This window comes from Hippocampus comes, unplaced genomic scaffold (assembly GCF_001891065.2).
Source record: "Hippocampus comes isolate QL1 unplaced genomic scaffold, H_comes_QL1_v1.1 scaffold213, whole genome shotgun sequence".
NCBI classification, from domain to species: Eukaryota; Metazoa; Chordata; class Actinopteri; order Syngnathiformes; family Syngnathidae; genus Hippocampus; species Hippocampus comes.
Genome location: NW_017806232.1, coordinates 106,126 through 132,151, shown reverse-complemented (window position 1 = coordinate 132,151; position 26,026 = coordinate 106,126). Strand labels below are relative to the sequence as shown.

Genomic DNA, 26,026 nt, shown 5'->3' with positions numbered 1-26,026 from the left:
CTTTGTCGGTGTGTGCGTGTGTGTTTGGGAGGCCCGCCTCTGTGTGTGACGCTTGCAGCCTAAATTAGGAATTTAAAAAAAAAAACAAAAACAGGAGGCAATCTACTCTTCTGCAGCCCCACAGTCTAGAGTGAAGTGACGCCATCCACCCCTCCCACCCCCTTTCCTCCCTCCCGTCCCTCTGCTCCCTAATATGCTAGCTGTGCGCAGACAAGCACAAGCTACATCCATACACACACACACACACACACACACACACACACACACACACACACAAACGCACGCACATATCCATGCACACACGAACCCTAGCCCGAAGGTTAGCATGCTCGTGCTGTAAAGACTGAAGCGTATCACCGGAGTGTCTCGAAGGTGGACGAGCGTGGCAAGGTGAGACGCATGCTGCTCCGCACGAACGCAACTTTGACTTCTTGTTTCATGAGAAGACTTAAAGCGTGCCTTTGACATTGTGTCCCCCCCCGTGGAGGGTGTTGGCATCTTTATAGTTGCGGTCCTGCATTGATGTTGTGTGAGCGACAAACTGCCCTCACCCGCTGGTGTTTTAAATCGGTATAAGGCGAGTTCACGTCGGTTAAATCAACGTCGGGAAACCGTGCTTGTGTGCGTGTTCGTGTGTGTGTGTTGTTTCTGTCAGTTTCGTCTTCAAGTTGAATTTCAGTTCCTCTTCAAGTTGAAATCAAGTTGAATGTGTGTGATGTCATTGCTTGAATGAAAGTCAAGTGCAAATGTCACACTTGTGGTTTAAATCACCACAAAACGGACTTGCTAAGAAATGTTCACTTCCCAAAAGCAAACACAACCAATATGGCCAGGTAGTCATTTGTGGCCTCGTGTTGAAATTAAAAAGAAACATTCATTATTATTCCAGGGTAAATGTTTTATTTATCGTTAAATCGCCCAATAATCCTAAATTTAAAATCACCCAACACCTCTTGTACATAACTCAGCTTTTGTCATAATTCCCCCTTTTATTCTCTGTCGTTTTTTTTCCCCCAAAATGTGGAAAAAAGAAATTGTCGTATTTTTTTTAAAGGCCTATATTGGCCAATTAATTTGACCGGCTTTAGTTTCTACACCAAATTGTTCCGCCAAACTGCATATAATCACAAAACTAGGCATAGACCGATGATCAGCCGGGTTGATTTCTCTTCAACATTTTGAGAAATCTCACTAAGTCCTGATAAGAGATGAATTCGTTTTTCGATATCCGCCTTACCCGTGTCTCGGTTGTGGTTGGTCCGTGCAGCCCAGGCCCTGGAACGGATGATGAGCCCCATGGGTTCTAGTCCCAACCCCAACGTGCCATCCGAGTACTGCAGCACCATCCCGCCCCTGCAGCAGGCCCGGGCCGCCGGCACCCTCAACTCGCCGCCACCTACCGTCATGGTCCCCGTGTCGGCGCTCAAACACCCGAGCAACGATGGTGCGACGACGCCACTTCCTCCGCTCGGCCATCTTGAGTCCTCACGTCATCCAACCACTCCCCTTTTTTTTTTTTTTGTGTCACCGTTGCAGGTTGCCCCCGCGAGCACAAACGGGTTTGGTTCGCCGACGGCATCCTGCCCAACGGAGAAATGGCCGACACCAGTAAGCTGTCACTGCCCGGCTCGCGGACCTCGCAGGAGTTCGCCGGCGCGCCGGAGGAAATGACGGTACGCTTGAAGAAGAAAATTCGGCAAGGGGCGCGCCGGCGATGATCCGACAAGTCCCTCCTGTGTTTTATCAGCCGAGCTCTGCGGGTTTGGATGGCGAAAGCGGCGGCCGCTTGAGTCCCGAGGTTCCGGAGGGGGTCCCGTTGCCCCCGTGTGGCCCCTGGCACTACGCCCTGCTGGCGGGTTTGGGTTCTGCAGTGACGAAGGCCTCCAGTCTGCTGCCCGACTCTGAAGACCAACTTCCGCCTCTCCTCATCATCACCGGAGAGGACACAGCAGCGGGTCCGTCTGTCTTTCTGCCTGCCAGTCTCTCTGTCCCTTCATCTGTTCATCCCACTGTCTGTCTCTCTCTGTCTTCCTGTCTGTCCCTCTTGTTTTTTTTTTTTTCAATCTTTGACTCTTAGTCACTTCTGTCTAGTTGTCTCTCTCTTGTGAGAATTTGGTTTTTTTTTTAATTTTGGGTGTGTCTGCTGCGTTTGTTTTGCAGACATGTTGGTGGAGGAAAGCCCCGCCCCTTGCCAAATTCAACACCTCTTGGAAGAAGGGGGTCCTCGTCCTTTGACCTTTGTCCTCAATGCCAACCTGCTGGTGAATGTCAAGATGGTCACATGTGAGTAAAGGGCCTTATCCCCCCCCCCCCTTTCTGCCACATAATAGTTTCTCTCAGAGGGATGTTTATGACTAAATTGTCTGAAAGTTGTCAGCTTTGTTTTGGAGTCAGCCAGCCTTCCCATAAATGTCTCCAGTTGGTCTTCAGCCATTGGCTTTCTGTCCATTTTAGGTTTCATTTCAAGGTACGATTATTTTAAGTCTGAATTCATTCACTCCCAAAGACGTTTTTAAACGTCTTTTCAGACTTGGTCCAGAATTGGCTGGTACCGAATGAGTTAATGGGCTCGCAGAATATATGACTTATGTCGGCGGCAATGCTTTTGACAACTTGCGGCGAATGATCACCGATGGCATCTCGTGACTCTGGACGGTTGTTTGGGGTCAGACGGCGGGCGTCAATGCTGGTGCTTTGGCTCCAACGGGCTGCAGGCTCTGGGCCAGAGAGAGCTGGTCTTCCTCCTGGAGTGCGTCCCAGAAGACCGAACTCTCCCCAGAGACCTTTTCACGCTGTGCCTCAGCATCCAGCAGGACGCCCAAAGAGGCAGGTGACACTCGCCGGACCCGGGCCGGCGCACGTTTGACCGCACCCGCTCACGTCGTCGCTCTCGCAGGCAAGTTTGTGGACGACCTGGACAACGTGACCTTCACCAGCAGCTTCCTGGGCAGCAAAGATCATGGCGGGATGCTCTTCTTCTCTCCCACCTGTCAGCCGCTGGAGGGCCTCACTCTCCCCTCGCAACCTTTCCTCTTCGGCCTTCTCATCCAAAAGCTAGAGGTCCCCTGGGCCAAGGTGTTCCCCCTCAGGCTGCTCCTACGACTCGGGTCCGAGTACAACGGTGTGTGGATGTGATGTCACGTCATTTAACTCATTCACACCCAAAGACGTTTTTAAACGTCTTTTCAGACTTGGTCCAGAATTGGCTGGTACTGAAATGCACACGTCCGAATGTATTTTTTTGTTTTTTAATATTATAAGAATAATAAGTGACTCATGTCATTGTCATGAGCTAATTGTGATTCAGTGCTTGGACCTCTGTGCGCCTTTGCAGTGTACCCCACCACGCCCGTGAGTGTGCGTTTTAGGGAATCGGTGTATCGGGAGACGGGACACACCATCATGAACCTACTGGCTGTGAGTCCTCAAACACAAACGCGAATGCAAGTTGTTGCGGGGGGGCCTTTATCAACGTCACAAGCCTCTCCCGTTTGAACGCAGGACCTCAGGAACTACCAGTACAGCCTGGCGTCCGTAGAGGGTCTGAGGATCCACATGGAGATGGGCCACAGCTATATCGACATCCCCAAAAGCAGCTTCAGTGAGGTGAGAGGCGCAAGATGGACAATTCCTGTCGGGTTCAAAGATTTTTGTGGAAAAAAAAAACAATTTTGACCACCGAAGAAGAAACTACATGGCTTCGAATGTGAAAAGTTGTCGTTTTCCAGATGCAGAGGGTGGTGAGCGGCGCCAACGAGCACGTCATCAGCATCGGCGCCGGCTTGAGTCTGCAGGCAGACTCCCACCTGGTATGCTTCCAGAACGAGGACGGCAGCTACCAGACGCAAGCCAGCAGCATGCCCGGCAAGACGCGCACAGGTGGACATCATCAGTGCTCTTCCGTCTTTGTGCGAGGCGGGACCGCCGGTGCGAAGCCAGGTGGCGTCATAGAAACCTCTTGTTGCTTGTTGCAGTGACGGGGGCCAGCTTTGTGGTCTTCAACGGCGCCCTGAAAGCCTCGTCGGGGTTCATTGCCAAGTCCAGCATCGTGGAAGGTGAGCGTGCGCGTCGCCTCGCTCACTTAACTTGCATCAACATTCAACGAACCACCCTTTAACATTTCTTAAATGCTGCTCTTTACAGTCCTTTGACGATAGAATAACAATGAAATGAAATTGTTTATCCTGCTGTATTTTTTTTTTTGAACCAACAGAATTTTGATCAATGCCAGCCAATCACTTCATGATTATTCAGTTATTCGTCGTTCCGTGTTTTTTTGTGCACTACTTTTTAACAAACACGATGCAACATCATTTTAGGAAAAAAAAAACAAAATTTATTTCCACTTGCCAAGCCTAATGAGGATTTAACATCATGTCGCCCCCTGGTGGTTGGCTGACTTACTACGTACTGTATTGCGAAATTCTTCACCTTATTTTAATGCAGAGCCCACATTTTAAACACAACGATCAACTCATTCTAATCATGGCTGTCTAAATTGTGATCATGATTAAATTATTATTAGTTTTTTTTTAAACCATACATGTACATAGAGGGTTGGAATATGCATCTTTAAAAGTATTTGCATTTTTTTTCTCCGTCATAACAAACATGACCGGCCATGATTCCCTTGCCTACTCTTTTATGTCTTTCTTAATTGCTGTGCTCATCTGTTCATCACTACAGTAGTTCACACAATATAAAACGGGCAAGGTGGAGTGAGCCCCTCGTCCATGCCTTCTTGTTGAAAACTGCACTTGAAGAAAATACGCTTCGGTGGCAGTCAACGGTCGGATTGCAGTTGAATAGAACTGTCCCCAGTAGCGAGTGAGCTGAATTAATTGTGACGTTTTCCCCACACGTTTAGACGGTCTCATGGTGCAGATGCCTCCAGAGACCATGGACGCCTTGCGCACGGCCCTGCGCGAGCAGAATGACTTCAACATCACGTGCGGGAAGACAGACGAGACGGAGGTCCGGGAAAACGTCACCGTGCGCTGGGTTGACTGGACCTCCCCCGTCAACGCCGGGTAACAACACAACTCAACAACATTTTCCAGTTTAAAGACCTCAAAGACTGGCCACACACCAGATTTTTGTAAAAATTTTTCTAGTCTAAAATTATCGTTTAAGAAAAAAAAATCTGCCTGAAATTCATCTTTCTTAATTCTTTCGTTTCAAAAATTATTTTAGTCATGAACAATTTTTAAAAATTCATTGGTGAGTTCATGCCTTATCGCAGGGGTGTCAAACTCATTTTGGTCGCGGGCCACATTATAGTTACCGGTTCCATTGGAGGGCCGTTATGACTGTGAAACCATATAAGGAAGTCAAGAATAATGGTTGATTCAACTATAGTTTAAGTTACTGTAATGAGGGTTTTGGTCACAAGAAAACTGACAAAAGCTCTTTTCTACATTATGTATGAGAATTTGAAATTTTGGTCGAAATTTTAGCAAGCATCACAGAAATCAGCAGGTTTGATTTGCTTTCACGGGCCACCTCAAATGAAGTGGCGGGCCAGATCTGGCCCCCGGGCCTTGCGTTAGACACCTGTGCCTTATCAGAATTTTATTTTGCCAAATACTTGCATTGGCCTCACAAAATCAGTCGGGCCCTAATGATTGACAACTTGGTCAGAATGACGAGCGGCGTCGACGGGCGAAGTCTGGACGGCGTGCGCAGCATGAGGATGCAGCAGGAGGCCGAGTTTGAGAGCGACGGGCGCGTCATCAGGTGTTCGGAGGTGACGGCATCCCGTGATTATTTGCGCGGCCAACCGGCGAAGGGTTCCCTTGAGGTTGACGGGCCGCGTCCTCGCAGGTCTTCTACCGGGTGACGTCCGCCGAGGGCAGCCTGGCATCGGTGCTGCCGGCGTGCGCCGTCTTCCAGAAAGAGATCGCCGTGGCCGCCTGCGGGGCTTTGACGCGCCATCTCGCCGCCCTCGCCGCCAGCGCCATCAACTCGTTCAGCCTGCGCGTGTCCACGCACGATGACATGGTAGATAGCGCACGTTTATTTATTTATTATCCTCGTGTGTGTGTGTGTGTGTGTGTGTGTGCATGATTCTGTTTTTGTGTGCGTGTCCACTGTGTCTGACGGCGTGTTTGGCGTGCGTTGCAGGTGGAGTACCAGGCCGGTTGGGGCGGCCGCCTCCTCCCTCAGCGCTACACCAACGAGTTGGACAGCGCCCTGATCCCTGTCATCCACGGGGGCGGCACCGCGCTGCCGCCAGCCGCCGTGGAGATGGAGCTGCTTTTCTACATCACGCACGCCATCTAGACACGCACGCCTGTATGGCGGGATCTCAGACAAACAGCGGGCGGCGCCAGAAGAGGACGACGGGAAGTCGGAAAAACCTTCAGGCGGACTGGCGAGGGAACCGCAAGTAAACACGAAACACTACACGGCGATTGGCCCAATGGAAGCTTGAGGAGCCGAACGGATGGTGCTCGCCCGCCTTGATGATGTTTTTGCTCTCATTGACTCAATTTTGCTGTCGGCGAAGTGTCAAAAGCAAACTTGGAGGATGGCAAAGACTCAAAAATGTGAATGTGATGGATGACATTTGATTGACAGATGACATTTTTGCGTGTGTGTGTGTGTGTGTGTGTGTGTGTGTGTGTGTGTGTGTGTGTGTGTGTGTGTGTCTCCATCTCAAAGACCAATGACTTAATAGCTCTGAATTGAAATATGAGGACACTACGTTGAGGGCTCGGCTTAGCAGCAGAGCAGCTTGTCCAAGAATGACCAAAAAAATGTAAAATCACAAGCTCGACTTGATCACGTTAACGTTTTGGAATGTGTACAAGTTGGCGCCACGCAACAAACAAGTCGACAAAGTGTTGACGTGCAAATTTTTTTTTTCTGGCCTTTGTTTGTTGCTGAGAAACTCAACTAATCAGTGTTTTGGTCGAACAAAAGTAGTGCTTTGGCACCATCTTGTTGTATCTTGGTGATGAGAAACATTGACTTATGTGTCGCTGTTTCAGTTTGTCAGGCCGTAGCTTTGCTTTTCCGCCATCTTGTGGCATTGAGGGCGATAAGTTTTTTTTTCTTTTTTTTGTGGTTGTGGCAGTCAATTTCGGATTTTTGCTCTCATATGTGAACGGATTTTTTTTTTTAATTAAGAAAATGGGGTTGAGAGTAAGAAACAAGGATCTGTCTTGTGGAACATTCAGGGATGACTTATCACAACAGGCGCCACAAGATGGCAGCAAAGCACTACTTTTGATCCAAGGAAGCCCAATTTAACAGTATTGAAACGCTCTTGGTTTGTGGTTCCATCGATTTTGAGGACATCAATCCATTTTCTCCTGCACGTGTCTTTTTTTTTTTGGCATGCTTGTGAGAGGACGCCGAGCCCAGCTGACTTTGGAGAGATAGGCAGGGTGCCTTCTGGACTGGTCGCCAGCCAATCACAGATTTCAAAGTTCCTTATCGCTAAATGACAGGAGATTGTATTCATTTGTGGTGAAGACCAAAGGTGTGAATTGTTAGCAATTAGCACAATTAGCACGTCTGCTTTACACTTAGGGCGTTCTGGGTTTGAATCCGTTCCCTCAGCACTTGCGCGGGATTTTCCTCTCGCATTCCAAAAATATGAACTTGCCCTTAGGTGTGCTTGTGAATGGTTGTTTATGTCTGGGTGCGCTGCGATTGGCTGGCGACCAATCCCTAGTTTGCCTCTCGGCAAGTCACATTGGAAAGGCAATGGAAAAGCTATGGAAAATGGATGAATTCTATTACAGATTTTGCTTTTGTATTTTAAGTGGATTTGAAAAGACACCCATTATAAATTTTGACGTTTTAGTAGTTTGCGGTGAAGACAAACCAAAATTGGATTTTTGTCACATTTGGACATCTCGCCCCCTGCCGTGCTGACAGTTTAATTGATCGTGAGTAATCCTGAATGTAGCAACACAGCAGCTTTAAAATCGTGAGAGTTGTAAGGGTTCAAAGGTCACATCGTCACCAGCATCCCCAGTCTCGCCGAGACGCGCGACTGAACAGATTTGGACCCGAACCAGATCTCTGGGGGATCCCTCGCACTTACTGCACCGTAGTGAGGCCAAAGTTTCTTTTCATCTTGAAGTTTTTGTTGAATAAAATATGCATAAGACAGATGATCCGTTTTTGTTTTGTTTTTCAATATGGAAGATGGAAAAAAACACGAGCAGAATTGAGATTTTTTTTATTTTATTTTTTTGGATGAGATGTCATGTTGCTGAAGTTTTGTCAGGTTTGTGGTTTCTTTTGGAACAGCTGAAACACTGGGCTTGATTTTTCAGATGTCCTTGTGAAAGTGTGTGCGTGTATCTGGAAGGCGTGTCCCTGGTTCCCTCCCCCACCCCCAACCCCACCCCCAAGGTCTGTGGCCTCCGCGCCAGCGTTCATCCTTCAGTCCCACGCTGGAAGTTTTGCTGGCAACATGAGTGGCCGTGTTGGAGAATTGAGCGCCAAACAAGCGGATTCACTCACGCAGGTGAAACCCATATGAAGGTTTTTGTTGTGAATTTGTATTCATTTGTGGCCACTTTCCCAACTGAACCTTTCCTCCTTTTGAACCCGAAGATGAAAATTGCAATTGAGCAGGAATTGGATCCGACAAAACTCTTGACTGTTCAGCTTATTTGAATATTCATGTCATTTATTTGTCATCGTCTGTTTGTTCATTTCCAGCTTTTCCTGTTTTTGTTTTCCCCTTGATTTTTTTTTTGCTGCTTTTTTTAAGTTCTTATCGCACCTTTTCTCGCCATTTGTTACTTTTGTGTGTTTTTTGTGGCTACCCTGATTTATTTGAATCAGTTCTTAGTTGCGTTTTTTTTTGGGGGGGGCTAGAAAATTCTGTTTCCCTCAACGTTTTCTTATTACCCCTATGCTCAGTTGTTTGTTACTTTCCTGATATTTTTCCTCTCACCCAAATGTTTTGTTTCCTCCCGTATTCCGTCATGTTCGTTCCTTTATTTGACTGTCAATTGTTTTTGCTTCCATCGTGCTTTGTTTTATGTGGCGATGCTTTCCTTGATGATTTCATTTATTTTTTTTAAAAACTTCATTTCTTGTTTTTGTCAAACATGCCTTGTTACTTTCACCAGCTGTTTGATACTTTGCCCAAGTTTTTTTTTAAATTTTTTTTATGGTGTTATAATTTAATCTGTTGTAAAAGCGCTTCATAAATGGAATAATTGAGATCATCGTTTCCGTCCTCGGGTCATCTTTTTCATTTCTCGTTCCTTCCTTCAAGTCTTTTGTTTGATGTGCTTGCAGTTTCGTTACCGAATCGGGGACATCCTTCCTGAACTTCCGGCCCAACACGACCACTACCTGCTACGCTGGCTGCGAGGTCAGTCACAGGGGCGCGCACACACACACACACACACACACACACACACACACGCTAACGCGCTCGGACTTTGAGTAGTTGATAAGATAAGAAGGGCACGGATTTAAGATCAGAAAGATGATCACGCCTTGTTTGATTAAACTCGACCGCCACTTTCCGGGTAACTGAAGCAAGTCAACACGTCAAATGGATGCGGGCGTGCTGATATGAATCCTTTTGAAGAAAACGTAAACCGACCGATCGCGAACGCATCAATCAGGCCGCCATGTCCTACTCGTGTTTGTATTCGGGGGACGTTGCGCTAGCTGGATGTTTACCGTGGCACGAGTTTTAAACACACAAGTCTGTTTTCCCTGTTAGGGTGTCTGAGGCCCTGCCCCCCCTCCACCCCTCCCTTGAAGAGCAAACAACGTGCGCAAATAAAGCGGACGTTTGCCGAACTTGACATCACGTCCACTCCGTGAATTATCCTTATTCGTTCGATATTTCCACAAAATGGAGGATGAAAGTCCGCGCGGTTGAAGCCAAACGTGGTTGCGCGCGTTGAGTCCCGCACGTGTTTCACGATGGAAGTGAAACTGAAGACGATACACAAAGCATTGTGCGGCTGCCGCTAGTTTCACTGGAAAGCTGAAGCGCTTTTCTGAACTCGTCCTTTTCATTTAGTTGGACTTTTAGTCATTGTTGCCGCTCTAAGATTTCTTTGGATTGATTTTCTTTTACTTCCCACAATAATTAGTTTTGGATTCTTCCTCCCTGAGATTTATGTATTTATTTACATTCATACAATATTGGTTTTTGTTAGTACTCGATAACTTCCTTATCAATTTTATTATTTTCATTTTTGCTTTCAGACATTATTTTATTTTATTTTTTTTCACAAGTCTCTGTCATTGTTATGATATATTCTTTTTGTCTTTATTCCAGCCAGAAGCTTCAGTGTCCCCAAAGCTGAATTGATGATCAGGAAGGTCAGTTGAATAATACATTTTGCCTTTTGCCCTGGATATTTTTGATTTTTTTTAATATAACTTCTCTGTGTTTATGTGGGTGTAGCATGTGGAATTCCGAAAAAACATGAAGGCAGACACCATCATTTCTGACTGGACTCCACCCGAGGTTTGCGACGGCGCCGCCACTGCGATTACATCAGCAGCATCACCGTCTCCTGCATTTTGATGGCGCCCCCGCAGGTGATCACGCGCTACGTGTCGGGCGGCATGTGCGGCCACGACAAGGACGGCAACCCCATCTGGTACGACGTGTTGGGTCCGCTGGACCCCAAAGGGCTCCTGATGTCGGCCAGCAAGCAGGATTTCCTGAGGACCAAGATGAGGAACATGGAAATGCTGCAGAGGGAATGTCAAAAGCAGTCGGAGAAGGTCCGCAATCATGTCTCCTTTCTTTGCTTCTCTCCTGTGACTTTTTTTTTTCATTTTCCGCATGTATCATTTCTCTCTTTCTCTCTCTCTCTCTCTCTCTCTCTCTCTCTCTCTCTTGTTTTTGTCGTGCTCTCAGTTGGGTGTGAATGTGGAGTCAGTCACGCTGATCTACGACTGCGAGGGTCTGGGCTTTAAGCACCTCTGGAAGCCCGCCATCGAGACATACGGCGAGGTTTGTGGTCCGCCGGCTTGGCAGTAATTTTATGTTTGCGCAGTGTCTCACCCGTGTGTGTGTGGCCTGTACAGATCCTCACCATGTTTGAGGACAACTATCCGGAGGGGCTCAAGAGAGTCTTTCTCATCAAAGGTAGATTTCCCATACTGGCCAGCACTTTGTTGAATGGTGTCACAATGAACCCTCTTTTTGGTTGCAGCTCCCAAACTATTTCCGATGGCATACACTTTGATCAAGCACTTCCTGTCCGAGGAGACGCGGCACAAACTCATCATTCTTGGAGGTAAGACATTTGGTGGGGGGCTAAAATTCCACAATTTTCTATGGCACTCAAACTCATTGGGGGAAAGGAAGCCGGAATTGCAGTTTTATGCTCCTTTCCAGGAGCTCCAGTTCGGAGGTGAGCAACAGCATTTTTCGACCAAATGGAGACGATTGAGGGAGGACTAGTCGACGCTAAAATGAAATGAATTTCAAATTACAATATCTAATAATAATTAATATAATTTGAGTGCATGACAACAAAAGATCTAAAGGCTTTTAAAAACAAAGTAATGAAATAGGAAGTAGCCAAATAAAATGACTAAAAGAACATAAGAGTCCTAGAGAAAGGTTTCTGAAAACGTATTTTTAAAAAAGCTTTAAAGACCTCAATCATTCGATATTGGGGAGGGAAAAAAAGCGTCGTTTTCAACCTGAACTGACTTCACTTCTTTTGGCAGCTTATTCACATTGCGTGCAGCATCACAGCGAAATGCTGCTTCACCATGTTTGCATTGAACTCTGGGCGCCACTAATTGTTGCCGTGTGAGCAGGCGACTGGCAGGAAGTGCTTCGTAAACACGTGGACGCCGAGCAGCTTCCGGTGGTGTACGGCGGAACTCGGACCGACCCGGACGGAGATCCTCGCTGCAGAACAATGGTGAGCGTCACGCCGACGACGATATGATGATGATGCCGATGATGACAATCTTGCAGATCAACTACGGCGGCATTGTGCCACGGTCGTACTACATCCAGAACTCGATTAAGGTCCAGTACGACACCAGCGTGACCGTCAGCCGCGGCGCCGTCTTACAGCTGGACTACCACGTCACTGCCCCTTGCAGCCTGCTCAGGTACGTGACTAATCGCAAAGTGGTGCTTTGCTGCCATCTTGTGGCATTTACTGGGAATTTAAATCCTTCCTTGGGAGTTCAGCTCATTACTTCCAGATGTTCCCTATTTGTTTACCCCTGTAGTTCCTTGGCACCAAGGGAACACAAGATGCCACCAAAGCACTACTTTTATATTAAACCTCAGCATACAAGATATTTCTGTAAGTTACACGCCACAGGTGGCAGTTCACCAGCGACGGGGCCGACATCGGCTTTGGGGTGTACCGACGCACGGCGCCGGGTGACCAGCAGAAGATGGCGGACATGTTGCAGGTGGTCCCCAGCCAACGTTACAATGCGCACCTGGTGCCCGAGGACAATATGATCACCTGCCCCGAACCGGGAGTGTGTGAGTGCACCACGCATGCAAAATTTGTGTCTGATGTGCGTGTTTTCAATGTTATATATTTTTGCGTTAGCATACACTGCACCCTAAGCATCCTGTTAGTTTCACTTTCACAAAAAAAAAGTATTTAAAAAAATGCAAAAACAGGTCATTCGTTGAATGTGATTCAGTGCTGTGTCTGCTTTGCGTGCGTGCAGACGTTTTGTGTTTCGACAACAGCTACAGCGTGCTGCACTCCAAGCGGGTCAGCTACACGGTGGAGGTGCTTCCTCCGTCGCCGTGACGACCAATGACGAGGACCCTACCGCAGGGACACGCCGCGGAACGTTTGCATTCACCTGACTTTCATTGATTGTGACGCTGGGAATGTTGCCTGTCGCGTGCTTTGTTAGGGACACCTGAGCTCGCGGGTGTGCCTAATGGCATGGCCTCCAAGCGTACATTTGGTTAGGACGCTGACGGCGATGCCGCAAAATTGTCAACGACTGCTCTGTTTAATTTATGCAGCAGTTGTGTCTACATTGCACATAATTGAGTTGCTCTCGCCTGTCAATCGGGAATTTTTATCACAACAAGTTGACATCAAAAATAAGAGCACAAACAATAAATGGACAGAAAGATAAAGTATCCTAACATGTTTTTTTTTCTTCTTAACTGAATACACTGAAGACACAAAATTTTATTCAAGCAATTTGGGTAAATGATCCAAACCGTTGCACTCTTGTATTCATACATTCCTAATAACAGCAGACACATGCTCAACTTCAGACACTTTCACAAATGTATACATACATAAATAAGAAATAACACCTATTTTGCTGCCTGCAATCATGCAAGAGAAAATCCAACACTTCCCAAAATGGAATCAGCAATTGAAGGAAAAAAACATTACAAATAATGACATATAATTTGGGACATGGTACGGTAAATTTGGGCATTGAAAGTGAAGAAAAGTTTAAGTGAGAAAAAAAAAAATTGAAGATCCCCCTTGCATGGTAGTGATCGAAACGAGCCCGAAGAGGGCGCTAGCGGCAAGGCCACACGCATCACACGATTACGTAAGAGCTGATTTTGGCGCAACCGCGCCAACTCAAGAGTGTGTGTGTGACGTAATGTATTATCAAATGTCATACATTTGAACATATTGCACGCCGCGTATTTTGGCGGAGGGGGGGGGGGCACGTGACTTTACATAACAGCTGTCGAGCTTCCGAGCAAGGGAGGGTGACGCAGTGTCTTGTTTACAACTTCTACTTACGTCACGACAGCCGGAAGTGGACATCATCAACGATCCAGTCGCAGGACACTCATTTATCCCACAATGCACTGCGCCGCTAGCGCAACTTACTGGTTGGTCCTCTTCCACGTTTAAATAGATCCATTTATATTAAACCTTTCACCTTTATTTATCCAGGTTTTGCAACGTCGACCTAGTTGCATACAATAGAGTAAAACATGGCAAATACAAATATATCAACAAACTGCAATGCGACGTACACAAAACAAAAGAAATACAATCAAAAAAGTACACCCGTTTCAGAACCAGTATAGAACACAGCTTTGAGTGATTTGAAAATTTTAATTTTGTTCTATAGAACGTATATAAAATACAGACAAGCGCAATATTTGGACAAAGTATCATAAGACAATGTAGTTAGATAATTACAACAGTTTGAACGCGAGTTTTTTAATACAGTACATCATGTCAGAACAGATTTAAACAGGATTACCGGCGACAGTTAACTGCTGGTGTTTTTTTTCATCGTGGATGAATATTGCGTATTAAGAATACATTTAAGGTTCGAAAAAGATAACCAGACTATATCCTTCTTTTCTTATATAAGTGTCGGTCACGAGACCTCGAAGTGCTCGGTAGCCTCCGCCACACACTACACGTGGACGTCCTGAATATCTTTAAATGTGTTATGTATGTCCATATGAATGCGCCAGGCCTCGCTGGATCACCTGGGCGGGTGGGAGGCGTGGCCTGTGGGACTCGCGTAAATGACGTCACCGACGTCTAGCGGCCAGTCAAACAAACATGGCGAGAGAATGGAGAGGCCAGCAGGGTTACATCGTCACTGTCCTCCTCTTCCTGTGCAGCGCGGACGGAGCTCGCTCGGAGGCGGCGGCCGGCGGGGGGCGAGCCGGCGACGGCGGGGGAGGAGGAGGCGGCGGCGGTGGAGGTGGCGGCACGCAGGTGCTCGGGATGCGGCTGGAGACGAGCGACAAGCCGGCCAGCACCGGTGACGACGGCGTCCTGCAGGTGACCGAGGACAGCACTGTGCAGCTCCGCTTTTACGGCCTGAGGCTGCACCCCGGCGCCTGGACGCTCATTCGCTTCACGGAGCTTTCCGCGGGCGGGGAGGAGGATGCAGGTGACAGCGGTATCTGCTCAGATTTCACGAAGGACATCGCGGTCGGGACCTTCATGAACGTGAGCGGCCGGGGGACGTCGGGGCTGCTGCGCGTGCACGTCAAGCCGCTGCGCAAGAGCGAGCCAAGCAGCGAGTACGCGCTGTGCACGCGCATCGACGACCGGGAGGACGACGACGACGTTGGCGACCACCGCCGCGGCGGACGTTGGCGGCTGCTGGGCGACCACGACGGGCACCTGCTGGTCGTGGAGGAGAAGAAATCGCTGCTGCCTCTGTGGCTGCAGGTCAGTGACGGTCCAAGAGTCCCCCCAAACATGATCAGATCTTGAATCTGGTTTGAGAAAAAATAAAATAAAACAATAAACATTACAGCATTCTGGCAGGCTCCGATGCAGGCAGTGATTTGAAGTAACGACATACAAATATTTCCACTCATTTTACATTTGACCAATTATTGTGAACTGTGTTTTGTTGCTAGGGTGTTTTCCCACCCATCTAGCCAATAGATGTATTTTGGGGGAGAAATGACAAACTACCATTTTTAAAAGCCATTTCCTGGGAATTGAGCATTATTTTAATGGAAAGCTACGATGCCCAAGGAAAAATATAAACATTTTGTTTTTCCCTCAGCGACCTTTGAGAAATAGTGAATGAATAGTTTTCGTATTCGACAGGTGATCCTGATCTCGTGCCTGCTGGTGTTGTCGGGCATGTTCAGCGGTCTCAACCTGGGCCTGATGGCGCTGGACCCCATGGAGCTGCGCATCGTGCAGAGCTGCGGCACGGAAAAGGAGAAGAAATACGCGCGCAAGATCGAGCCCATCCGCAGCAAGGGCAACTACCTGCTGTGCTCGCTGCTGCTGGGCAACGTGCTGGTCAACACCACGCTCACCATCCTGCTGGACGACTTAATCGGCTCGGGCCTGGGCGCCGTGGTGGCCTCCACCGTGGGCATCGTCATCTTCGGCGAGATCGTGCCGCAGGCGCTGTGCTCGCGCCACGGGTTGGCGGTGGGCGCCAACACCATCGCCGTGACAAAGTTCTTCATGCTGCTCACCTTCCCGCTCAGCTTCCCCGTCAGCAAGCTGCTGGATGTGCTTCTGGGCCAGGAGATCGGCACCGTGTACAACCGCGAGAAGCTGGTGGAGATGCTCAAGGTGACCGAGCCCTACAACGATTTGGTCAAGGAGGAGCTTAACATGATCCAGGGGGCGCTGGAGCTGCGCACCAAGACGGTGGAGGATGTCTTGACGCCGCTGGCCGACTGCTTTATGATCCAGGTGTGTGTTCGCTGCTTCGTCGGGACGGGTTGCTAAAAGTTGCAAGGGCCCGATTGATTCATCAGACGATATTATGGGCAGTGTGGGGGAAAAAAATGATTAATTTCCCGTGCTAAGTTCCTTCATTTGTATGTGAAACGACAACACAAAACTCATTGCGTCGTAATTGATCCGGCCCTCGAAATGATATGCTATGAAAAGCCATTTGGGAATTGGTTTGATATTTTCCTTAAGCTACGTGTACTAGTACCCTTTTTGTCTTCATTTATAAAACACTTCCATGCACGAGTTGAACAGCCATCTTAAACTTACATTTGTCCAACACTAGTCTCACTTTTGGCCTACTCAATTTGCATCCTGTTTGAACGTACTGTCAGAATAGTTCAGTTGTATTTAACTTTTTTTAATGCTACTTTTCAAATTGTGGATCTTGATAGTTCCTGAAAAGCCTGAAGCAAAAAATTTTTTAAAAAATTGCCAACAAGTGATCTGGAAGTTGCAAATGGATTCCCGACTCCCGAATCAGGGAACGGGAAAGATAGCTAAATATGTTGCCATGGAATTTGCCATATGTAGCAATAAACCAAAGCGCTCAATTGGCGTTGGCGCGGCAGGCGGACGCCGTGCTGGACTTCGACACCATGTCCGAGATCATGGAGAGCGGCTACACGCGCATCCCCGTCTACGACGACGAGCGCTGCAACATCGTGGACATCCTCTACGTCAAGGACCTGGCCTTCGTCGACCCGGACGACTGCACCACGCTCAAGACCGTCACCAAGTTCTACAACCATCCCGTTCACTTCGTCTTCCACGACACCAAACTCGACACCATGCTGGAGGAGTTCAAGAAAGGTCGCTCGCACCTTCCGAATGCCTGACTGGCTGTGTGCGTGTGTGTGCGTGTGTGTGTGTGTGTGTGTGTGTGTCTTTTGACCCCATCTTGACCTTTGCACAGGAAGCTGTGTTGTGCGTCCCCTGGGGCGTTGCTCTGTTTGGATCGATCGACCACATCATCGACCCGTCTGTTGTTTGTCCCTTTTCTGCCCTCACATTGTCAACTGGGATAATCTGTCTGGACGTCACAATTTTTAATATGTAGTATATAGTGTACATTAATCGCTTGCTGCCGCAGCCCATTTAGGCAGCAACATCCGACCCCCAAATTTCCATGGCGTCCACTTCAGTCGATTTGAACAAAGCGGTTGTCACGTGGTCTCGTCAGGTAAATCCCACCTGGCCATAGTGCAGAAGGTGAACAACGAGGGCGAGGGCGACCCCTTCTACGAGGTCCTGGGATTGGTCACCCTGGAGGACGTCATCGAGGAAATCATCAAGTCGGAAATCCTAGACGAGTCGGACCGCTACAGTGAGTCACAATTTCCCGCCGGGCAAATATAGAAGCCAAAAGCAGCTTTACTTGGTCGCCAGATTGGCTTTGGGATTAGTGTACCATGTTTGATCAGATTTCCTAAAGTTAGATGAGGTTCCGTGACGGGTTTGGTTGTGACACCGTTTCCGTTTGTCCCTCCTGCAGCTGACAACCGCAACAAGAAGCGAGTGGACGCCAACAAGAACAAACGAGACTTCTCGGCGTTCAAGCATGACGGCGACGCCAAGACAAAGATCTCGCCGCAGCTCATGCTGGCCGCGCATCGCTTCCTGGCCACAGGTGGGCGCTTCCTGCTTCACACCCTGTTCGACTTTCACAGCAGCCCCTTTAGGCGGCAAACGTTTTCCTGATGTGAGTTGCACCCTTCATCATATAGCGACTACACGACACAACTTTTGGGAACACATAGTACTACAGTAAATAACTTAATCTCTTAATGTTTCACTACCACGGCAGCCTGTTTAGGCGGCAAACTTTTTGATCATATTAATTTCACCCTCTGCTTGTTACTGGCTACAGTGGTTTTATACAGTGACTACACTACAAAGTTTTGTTGACATCATTTGTGCCTTCCTCCTTTGATTTCACAGCAGCCCATTTAGGCGGCAACCTTCTGGCTGTGATTAGCTGCAACATTTGCGGGTTTCGGGCTACTTTGTTTCAGGACAGTGACGCTACGACATAACTTTGTGAGCATACTTTGCTCTTTTCCTGTTTCAGGTCCTCCAGCAGCCCGTTTAGGCAGCAAAATTTTGGGCCTTGATTAACTGCAGCCTTTATTACTTGCTGCCTACAATGTTTAACCACATGGTAGTACTCTAAATTACTGCACCCTTTGGTACTTATACTTTATCATACTAACGCACTTCTAGATGTTTCATAGCAACCCGTTTTGGCAGCAAACCTTTGTCTGACAAAATTGTTCATCGTGTAAATGGACTTGTGAGCTACGAGGTGTTCTTCTGTTGCGCCTCTTAGAGGTGAGCCTGTTCGGTGGCTTCCATGTCACCGAGAAGGTCCTGCTGAGGATCTTGAGGCATCCCGACGTCGTGCAGGAGCTGAAATTCGACGACAACGACAAACGCGCCCCGCAGCACTTCCTCTACCAGCGTGGCAAGGCTGTGGACTACTTTGTGCTTATTCTACAGGTATGTAAAACCGCTACATGAACAGAAACCGGCTCGGATTAGCTTTCAGTAAGGTCACACCACAGCCTCTGGTACAATATTAATCGTGTGGATGTCACTGGAGAACACCAGAACACACATACACAGATGCTGTCACACTTGAGTGTGTGTGCGTGTGTGTCCGTGCGTGTGTGTGTGTGTGTGTGTGTCCGTGCATACATGCGTGATTGTGTGCTCACACGTGTGTATTTCAGGGTCGAGTTGAGGTGGAGGCGGGAAACGAGAATATGAAGTTTGAGACGGGCCCCTTCTCCTACTACGGCGTCATGGCGCTCAGCACGCCATCACTGGGTGAGCCTGCACACACACACACACACACACACACAAAGAAACACATTTATTGTGATGTATGTTTCCATCTGTTCGCTGATTTCACGGAACGGTTTCTTCTAAAGAAGGAAGCCATTTCGTATTTTTGAAGCTAAGTGTGTGATTATGTAACGTTACGGGTGTGTGTGGGTGTGTGTGTGTGTGTGTGCGTTGACGCGCTCATCCGACATGTCCAACGTCAACCGGAGCGCTCGTCTTAATCCGCCGCTGAAAATAGATAGTTCAAAGGTGGCGAAGCACTTTGATTAAAGACGGGATTGCGATGAGCTGTTGTGCCGAATCAAGTGTCTCGTGAGGCTCCCCCGTTGGAGTCTGCTGTCCAAACAAACAATCAAACAACAAATAAATCCTCTCTTATCTTTCTCCTACCACCAACCCCGGCCCCGCCCCCGGCCTCTCCTCCTCCCAGCCGTGACCCCCCCTCTGTCCCCGTCGGTGGCGTCCCCCCCTCCGAGGCGCCTCTCTCTTAAGAGGTTTTCCGTGTTCTCTCGTTTCCCAGGTAAACATGGTGGGGGTGGATGAGGGGGGTGGGGGGGGTGGATCGCTCATCCTTCACCCTCGTCTTCATCACCGCCGTCATCATCATCATCGTCGCCTCAGCCTTTCGCTCAGCAAACCGCTCGCCGTTAGCGTTTGACCTCAACGGCGACATTGAAGAGCAAAGTCAAAGTGGTTTAATCCTCAAGTGGGAACAGCTGCGGCGCTCAGTTTGTTCACCAGGGGGCAGCTGAGAGTTAACAAGGAAAACATTCGAAACAACTCAGCAGCTTCCAGCATCTGTTTCCGTGGTGATAAATCCCCCCCCCCCCCCCCACGCCTTGTCCAAAATGAGCTCAACATTCCAAGTTATTCCTGGCCCAGGAATGCTAATGCTAAAAGCAGTGCTAACAACCAAGCGATGCACTGCTCTTCGACATCGGAGACACTCTTAAGGCGCACGCTTTTGAACGGCAAACGACGGAAATCAGCCTTGTGATTGTAATAATCGTTCATTTACATTTTTTTTTTAATCATTTAAATATTCATCAACGTACACTGTCTCCGGCTGAAGAAATAAATCATCACGTTAAAATCAAACATTTACAACCCGCTTTGCAACATGATGTTAAACATCAACGACAGAGACACGACGGCCGCCGAAAAGACCCGCAGCTTCTTCATGCATCGTTCTGCAACAGACATGGGGCGCGCAGAGATGTTAAACATGATCAAAGACGGACAACGGCGGGCGCGTAGAGAGGCACAAATCCTTGAAACATCAAAGACAGTCACAACACCAAAAATAACTGAAAGAGGAGACGTCGGTGCAGATGCACACACACGACTGATGTGAGTAAAGAGGCGCAGGCGCAAGTCCCTTTTTAATATGTCGAAACATCAAAGACTGTCACTACAAAGGCGTGTATAGTCACAGCTCGCTTCGTCACGTAGCTTCAAACGTCAAAGGCAGCGACGCACGTACGATTTTCTTCTCCCGCGCTAAGTAAGCTAAGCATGCTAACATCTGTCCTTTCCTTTACGTTTCCCTGCATTACTGCTGCCCCCCCCCCGCATTCACCTTGCCATCAAGTAAACTCCCACCCACCCCTGATTCCCTCCATGACATCACTGATGACATCGCAGACCTCAGCCAATGAGAGTCCTGCGCCAAACAATGCGCGGCGGCATGTTTGTCGTTCACCCCCCCACCTTTGTGTTTTGCATTCAAGTAACGTGCTGTTTATCTGCGCGTGTGTAAATTACGACGACGTTGACGCACACCCTTGCCGTCCAATCCCAGAGTTCCGCTCTCCGTCGCACGGGGGCAACCTGAACCGCTCGGCGTCCATCAGCTGTAGCGAGCGCGGCGGCGCTGCGGAGAGCGGCTCCATAGGCGGCAGCAACAGTCAAATCGCGGGAACTCCTTTCCAGTACGTGCCGGATTTCTGCGTACGAGCGCTCAGCGACCTGCAGTTTGTCAAGGTAGAATGCTTCAAGATCAAAGACGGACACAACGGGTGCATGTCAAGTGAATTTGGTGTTTATGGTTCTCAGATCACGCGAGCGCAGTACCAGAACGGCGTGCTGGCGTCGCGTCTGGACAGCACACCGCAGTCCCCCGAGGGAAGTCTACAGCGTCTGGACACGGCGGTGCCTCCCGCCACGCCGTCGGGCGGGCGCCCCCTGTTGCCTCTCGCCACGCCGCCCATCAAGCGTCTACCGTCCAACGCTCAGCCCAGCCGCACCGCTCAGCCGCCCCCCAGCGGCACTGCCGCCGGCGCCTTGGCGCAGCGCCCAAGCCAGTCGGCACCTCCAAGCAACCAGGTCGTCCCGGCGCAGGGCGGCGGTCTGCGCCAAACAACGCCGCCCGGGGACGTGGAGGGCATCCCGGGCGAGACCGCCACGCTGCTGGGCGAGCAGCGTAACTGCGCGGACCCCCGGCGGCCCGGCCAGCCCCTCACGCACCCGCACGCGCATACCGAGAGTACCATTTGACACGCATCACTTCCTGTTCCCCCGTGACGCGACCCAAGAAGAATGCGAAGGATCTGCATGTCACCATTGATAAATAATGACCCAATTACCACTTTCTCATCTACTTTTTCCTTGGCGTTTCACCAACGGTGCTTTTCTGTGAGAAAACCACCAACATGGACCAGGTGTCCCGAAGTCGACCCATGACTTTACCAGAGGTAATAATCGTTAATGAACAATGACCCAGTAGACCCTTTCACACTATCCATCGAATCTGTTTTTTTTTTTTTTTTTCCACTTCTTCCTGTCTGAGAGGCACCAAAACAGAAAGGCCGTGTCAACGTTGCCCCACAAATTTTCTGGCTTCAGAAGTAATATTGGATGTCACAAAGGGTGGGGTGGTGAGAACCATCCAGCCCCTTTCACACCGCCCACCTAATGTGTCTTTTTCCTGTCGCTGTTCTGTGTGAAAGACATCAACACGGTACAGTGGATGTGAAAGTCGAACTGGCTTCACAGGCGATATCTGAGTTGTAACAGAGAGGAATAATAACCCACTAACCCCCTTTCACGCTGACACCGAAAATGGCTTTTTTCATACTTTCCTTGTGTTAGATGTTCATTGTGAAAAGCAACAACAAAGAACTCCCCAGCTTCCAGGTAACCGAGTTGAATGAAGGCCCCACTGACCCCTTTCACATTGCCCATGTAAGCGGGCTACTTTTTCCGGTGCCACTAGCCTGGGAGGAAGGTACTGATGCGCTTTGCCATGATTTTGATTGATTCTGAGATTGTTGCGGAGAAGAAGAGCAGGGGTGAAACAGCAGCTGTGTTCAGGAAAAGTCAGGGTTCGGGACACTTGACTTTTGGGGCATTATTCTGACAAAAGGTGTTTATATAATATTTATTGGATAGTTATTTATTTATTTATGTATTTATTTAGGACTCCGGTGATCTTTGTTTTATATTGGGCGTGAGGTTGATGGCCCGGCTGCTATCTTGTTAGCATCGTTAGCTCCTCCATCACTGTGATCTGAAAAACTGATGTCACCGTATTTCAACAAAAGGTGGTTGTCGATGTTGCTGAGTCACAAGCTCACTTTAAGCATATTTGACCTCATTTTTTTTTTCCATACAAAAGTGATCGTAGGATGGCGAGTTAGCATTATGTTTTGCTAGCCTTTAAATGTGACGCAGCATCTAGCTCAGCGTTGCTGAGCATCGTGGTCATTGAAAATGTAACGTCACATACGCCATTATGGGCACACATATGTGTGCAGCCACTAAAAGGGAATTTTTCTTTAATGCTAAGGTTAGCAGGTTGGGCGGTGTACGAGTGGTTAGGGCATCCACCTCATTGTGCTGAGGTTCAAGGGTTCCAATCAAAGCGTGTTCTACCAGTAGGGAATTGAATCCCTCATTCCAGAAACATATTAGCTTCTTTGAAGATTTTAAATTATTATAAATTGTCAATGTCGTTTGTCTATATCCTATATGTGCCCCGCGATTGACATGAGACCAGTACTAGGGTACCTCTAGTTTCTCTGACCAAATGTCAACTTGTTGGCGAAGTTAGCATGCTAAGCTAAACGGCTAATGTCAGCCGTGGCTTCATGTTTAACTTGTGGCTATGTCTTTTGAGACAGTTTCTGTGTATTTATTAACTGTGGAAGTTAGGAATTCAGCACGTTTACACACAAAGACTAATGGACAAACATACCATCGCATGCCGTATCAACCTTTAGCCTCAATGCTAAGCTAAACTGTCATTCGGGTAGATTCATTTACATATACACTCACTCGCACATTCATAGCGACACTGGAAAGAATGCAAATCAGCTAACAGATGCTAACACTTCTAGCATGTAATCTTATTTATGAAACTATGATGTTGTAAAGGGAAAAATATTTATTTAAAATGGAAAAAAATACATAAGCTAGCACTTTACACTTGTGAGGCCTAAGACCAGTCTTACGTTTTTTTCAACTAGAAGATTGCCGGGTTAGTGGGAATTATGCGTGTCCACACTGTAAATAAGTAACATCTGGAGCTTAGTTTTACCCGTCGCTTCACGTCGTTCAACGAAGAGAAATAATTGGTTCCAAATAAATAATCACTTCCAACTAATTCTGTGAAATTGGCACAGTGGTTGGGAAGCACAAGTCTACGCTTTCCATCCGCAGCATGTAGCATGTTTTGATCCGTCAGTGGGAATGTTGTTTTACAACGGTACTTGAACACATCACAGCACCATGAAAGCACAATATTCTTCTTGTACTGTTCGGGAAATAAGCGTCGTCTTTGCTACTCTTGTTGGCTTTCGTTGGGCGGGACCTGGGAAGCACTCGTAGCCTTTTACCGTACGTGGCGGAACGAAGCCGCCTGTGGGTCCATGTGTGTCGGTTTTGCAGGTTGGCTACTGTGCAATGTAAAAAAAAAAACAAAAGAAAGAAAGATACTTTAGCGACATTAGTGTCCTCTATTTATTCTTGGTTAGTTTGCACTGAATCAAATTATTTTTTGTGTAAATATCTGAGCAGATGATACTCAAATATATATATACGTATGTATAGAAAAGATGTGCTATACAGTGAACCCCCGTTTATCGTGGGGAAGACATACCTGGTGAAAATCCAAATGAAAAGCCAAGCGTGCTTGCTTCAAACTGCTTATTTGCCACTCCCACTTGAAGTTACCTTTTTATAATTCTCACATAACAAAAAAAAAAAAAAATCAATCATTGTACTGTATATCGAAATACCCAAATCTTCAATCAAGACATAATGATTGTCTGCCAGCTTAATGCTAACATATAATAATCACCATGTTGATGTTATGCTACTTCCAAACCATCAAACAACTGCGAGTTTAATGCACACGGAGCAGGAGCCCATACAAACTGATAGGCAAAAAAAATAATAAATTCAAGGTTGTTTATTGTGATACCAAAATGTTCAACCAAACTATTTCATCAAATGAAAGTTTGCTAGCTTAATGTTAGCCATATGCTGAACTCACACATAAGGGGAAAATGAAATGAACAACAAAGTTACGGAATTGTAAATCTTTGAACAACTGCTACTTCACACACACACACACGGAGCAGCGATACATCCAAACAGTAATAACTAGTAGTGAAGCTCAGGTTTAGTTTACTTCCTGTGTCTTCTTCTTGTTGTTAATGATGCTGGTTGTCTTCCAGTTGAGCTCAGTGCTGCCCGACATCTTCTGGCACAATGTGGTACTACACAAAAGTTTCATAGCTCTTAACTGGGACTTGCCTGTATATCCCCAAAAGCCATTAAAAAAAATACTTCAAAAATCTGCGATATAGTGGGGGTTCACTGTATAGAATCAACCTTTATGCCAGATTATTATGGGATGTTCTCTGAGCAATAAATAGCACACAAGCTTTGACCTCATACTCCCCACTCATCCTATGTAGCATTTTGACAACCAAAGTTTTGATTTCCTCCGCCGTCTTCCTCACGGTCCTTCTCCTCACAAATATTCAACTTCTTGCTTGATCCTTCTTTCCTTGTGCACGTTTTGGCGGCTATGGTGGGAGCACTCCAGTTGAACAACCTGTAAACTCTTTGTCCTCATTAGTAAGAATTCAGAATGACTGTGTCTGACTAGTAACTTTTGGTCTACTGTTATGCAATATAACTACTGCTGTGCTGCAGCAGTAACACTAGTAGGCACTAGTATCTTATTGGATCTAGCGCTTCACTAGTAGCACGCTGTTTTCAACGATTGCACGTTTCCCTCGCGACTAGGATGCCAAAGTTGCTACTTGTGAGGACAAAGAGTTAAGTATTTTGTGGACCTTAAGATGGATAGCAAGGATATGGAATAAATGTTCCAACGGGTTTCCATAGACATCACCATCCTTCCTTGTGCATCACTTTCTTGTAATATTGACAAATTCACAATGATAATTAGACCAATGGAATACTCTGTGTTGGACAGTGCAGTTAAGTCAAGTTTTGGATGCAAAGGTCTTTTCGAAAGACACTTATTAACACATTTGACTTTGCTGGTGAATATTTAGCGTGTCTTATGCAATGTTTCATGGCCGGGAGTGCGTGCAATGTGTACATTTGCTGTCCTGTTTTATAAAAGGCATCAGAAGAATCTGTCACAGGTTCATGAATAAACATGACTTCTATTTCTCTACACAACACCTGTGATGTGGGCTCATTCATCTGAACTCTTAGCAAACGGAAGTTCCTCCCCCAACCTTGTGTCTCATCTGCATTTAAACTAATATGAAACTACACTATGTGGTGTATATACACATTTTGGAAGCAGGAGAAATACTACCAAATAAACACAATAGACTGTTGGCAGTAAAGTCAATGTCTTTGGCACGTTCGAACAGAGCCAACGTGGCTGCCAATGTTCGCGCAGTTTCATGAACGCCATGTTGGCTCGCTCTTATTAAGTTCAATGCCTACCAGAAAGATTTGTGTTTTAATCGTTGAGTCGTATTTATTACTTATTGTGTTCTGTCATCCACGTTATCTTTTAAAAT

The 26,026-nt window shown here is 47.4% G+C and overlaps 3 protein-coding genes across 7 annotated transcripts in view; all 3 read left to right on the top strand.

Annotated features, from left to right (window-relative positions):
- Window positions 1-8,124, top strand: part of zfyve16 (zinc finger, FYVE domain containing 16) — a 13,175-nt gene extending 5,051 nt beyond the window's left edge. Inside the window, exons 5-18 of the mRNA XM_019856405.1 lie at window positions 1,268-1,444; window positions 1,537-1,673; window positions 1,748-1,955; window positions 2,161-2,283; window positions 2,671-2,826; window positions 2,897-3,121; window positions 3,335-3,417; window positions 3,502-3,606; window positions 3,729-3,879; window positions 3,975-4,055; window positions 4,868-5,030; window positions 5,641-5,746; window positions 5,824-6,000; window positions 6,124-8,124. Coding sequence (XP_019711964.1) covers window positions 1,268-1,444; window positions 1,537-1,673; window positions 1,748-1,955; window positions 2,161-2,283; window positions 2,671-2,826; window positions 2,897-3,121; window positions 3,335-3,417; window positions 3,502-3,606; window positions 3,729-3,879; window positions 3,975-4,055; window positions 4,868-5,030; window positions 5,641-5,746; window positions 5,824-6,000; window positions 6,124-6,282 — 2,051 coding nt within the window. The 3' untranslated portion in view covers window positions 6,283-8,124. The remainder of the gene's footprint in view (window positions 1-1,267; window positions 1,445-1,536; window positions 1,674-1,747; window positions 1,956-2,160; window positions 2,284-2,670; window positions 2,827-2,896; window positions 3,122-3,334; window positions 3,418-3,501; window positions 3,607-3,728; window positions 3,880-3,974; window positions 4,056-4,867; window positions 5,031-5,640; window positions 5,747-5,823; window positions 6,001-6,123) is intronic.
- Window positions 8,125-8,173: 49 nt separating this feature from the next.
- On the top strand, window positions 8,174-13,093 carry sec14l7 (SEC14-like lipid binding 7). 4 transcript variants are annotated; one of them, XM_019856419.1, is made up of 12 exons: window positions 8,174-8,485; window positions 9,271-9,346; window positions 10,274-10,317; window positions 10,403-10,465; window positions 10,540-10,728; window positions 10,865-10,960; window positions 11,035-11,095; window positions 11,163-11,246; window positions 11,779-11,885; window positions 11,942-12,081; window positions 12,300-12,469; window positions 12,664-13,093. In XM_019856419.1, exons 1-12 carry the CDS (start codon window positions 8,432-8,434, stop codon window positions 12,747-12,749), a joined length of 1,170 nt encoding a protein of 389 aa, XP_019711978.1. In that variant the 5' UTR covers window positions 8,174-8,431; the 3' UTR covers window positions 12,750-13,093. The 4 variants fall into 4 exon arrangements, with proteins under 4 accessions (XP_019711978.1, XP_019711979.1, XP_019711977.1 ...); XM_019856420.1 differs by having other exon boundaries at window positions 12,205-12,469; XM_019856418.1 differs by having other exon boundaries at window positions 11,942-12,469.
- Window positions 13,094-13,879: 786 nt separating this feature from the next.
- LOC109507170 (metal transporter CNNM4) lies at window positions 13,880-25,673 on the top strand. 2 transcript variants are annotated; one of them, XM_019856409.1, is made up of 10 exons: window positions 13,880-15,128; window positions 15,519-16,124; window positions 16,739-16,979; window positions 17,350-17,493; window positions 17,662-17,796; window positions 18,496-18,665; window positions 18,899-18,995; window positions 19,444-19,533; window positions 20,815-20,996; window positions 21,069-25,673. In XM_019856409.1, exons 1-10 carry the CDS (start codon window positions 14,508-14,510, stop codon window positions 21,507-21,509), a joined length of 2,727 nt encoding a protein of 908 aa, XP_019711968.1. In that variant the 5' UTR covers window positions 13,880-14,507; the 3' UTR covers window positions 21,510-25,673. The 2 variants fall into 2 exon arrangements, with proteins under 2 accessions (XP_019711968.1, XP_019711969.1); XM_019856410.1 differs by lacking the exon at window positions 19,444-19,533.
- The last annotated feature ends 353 nt before the right edge of the window (window positions 25,674-26,026 follow it).

Bases quoted from the DNA above. Each gene is read 5' to 3' on its own strand.
- LOC109507170 (XM_019856409.1), top strand. From the start codon at position 14,508: ATGGCGAGAGAATGGAGAGGCCAGCAGGGTTACATCGTCACTGTCCTC. The intron at 15,129-15,518 runs GTCAGTGACGGT...CGTATTCGACAG, and splicing joins TGCTGCCTCTGTGGCTGCAG to GTGATCCTGATCTCGTGCCT. The intron at 20,997-21,068 runs GTAGAATGCTTC...TATGGTTCTCAG, and splicing joins GCGACCTGCAGTTTGTCAAG to ATCACGCGAGCGCAGTACCA.
- sec14l7 (XM_019856418.1), top strand. From the start codon at position 8,432: ATGAGTGGCCGTGTTGGAGAATTGAGCGCCAAACAAGCGGATTCACTC. The intron at 11,096-11,162 runs GTAGATTTCCCA...TTTTGGTTGCAG, and splicing joins GAGAGTCTTTCTCATCAAAG to CTCCCAAACTATTTCCGATG. The intron at 11,886-11,941 runs GTGAGCGTCACG...ACAATCTTGCAG, and splicing joins ATCCTCGCTGCAGAACAATG to ATCAACTACGGCGGCATTGT.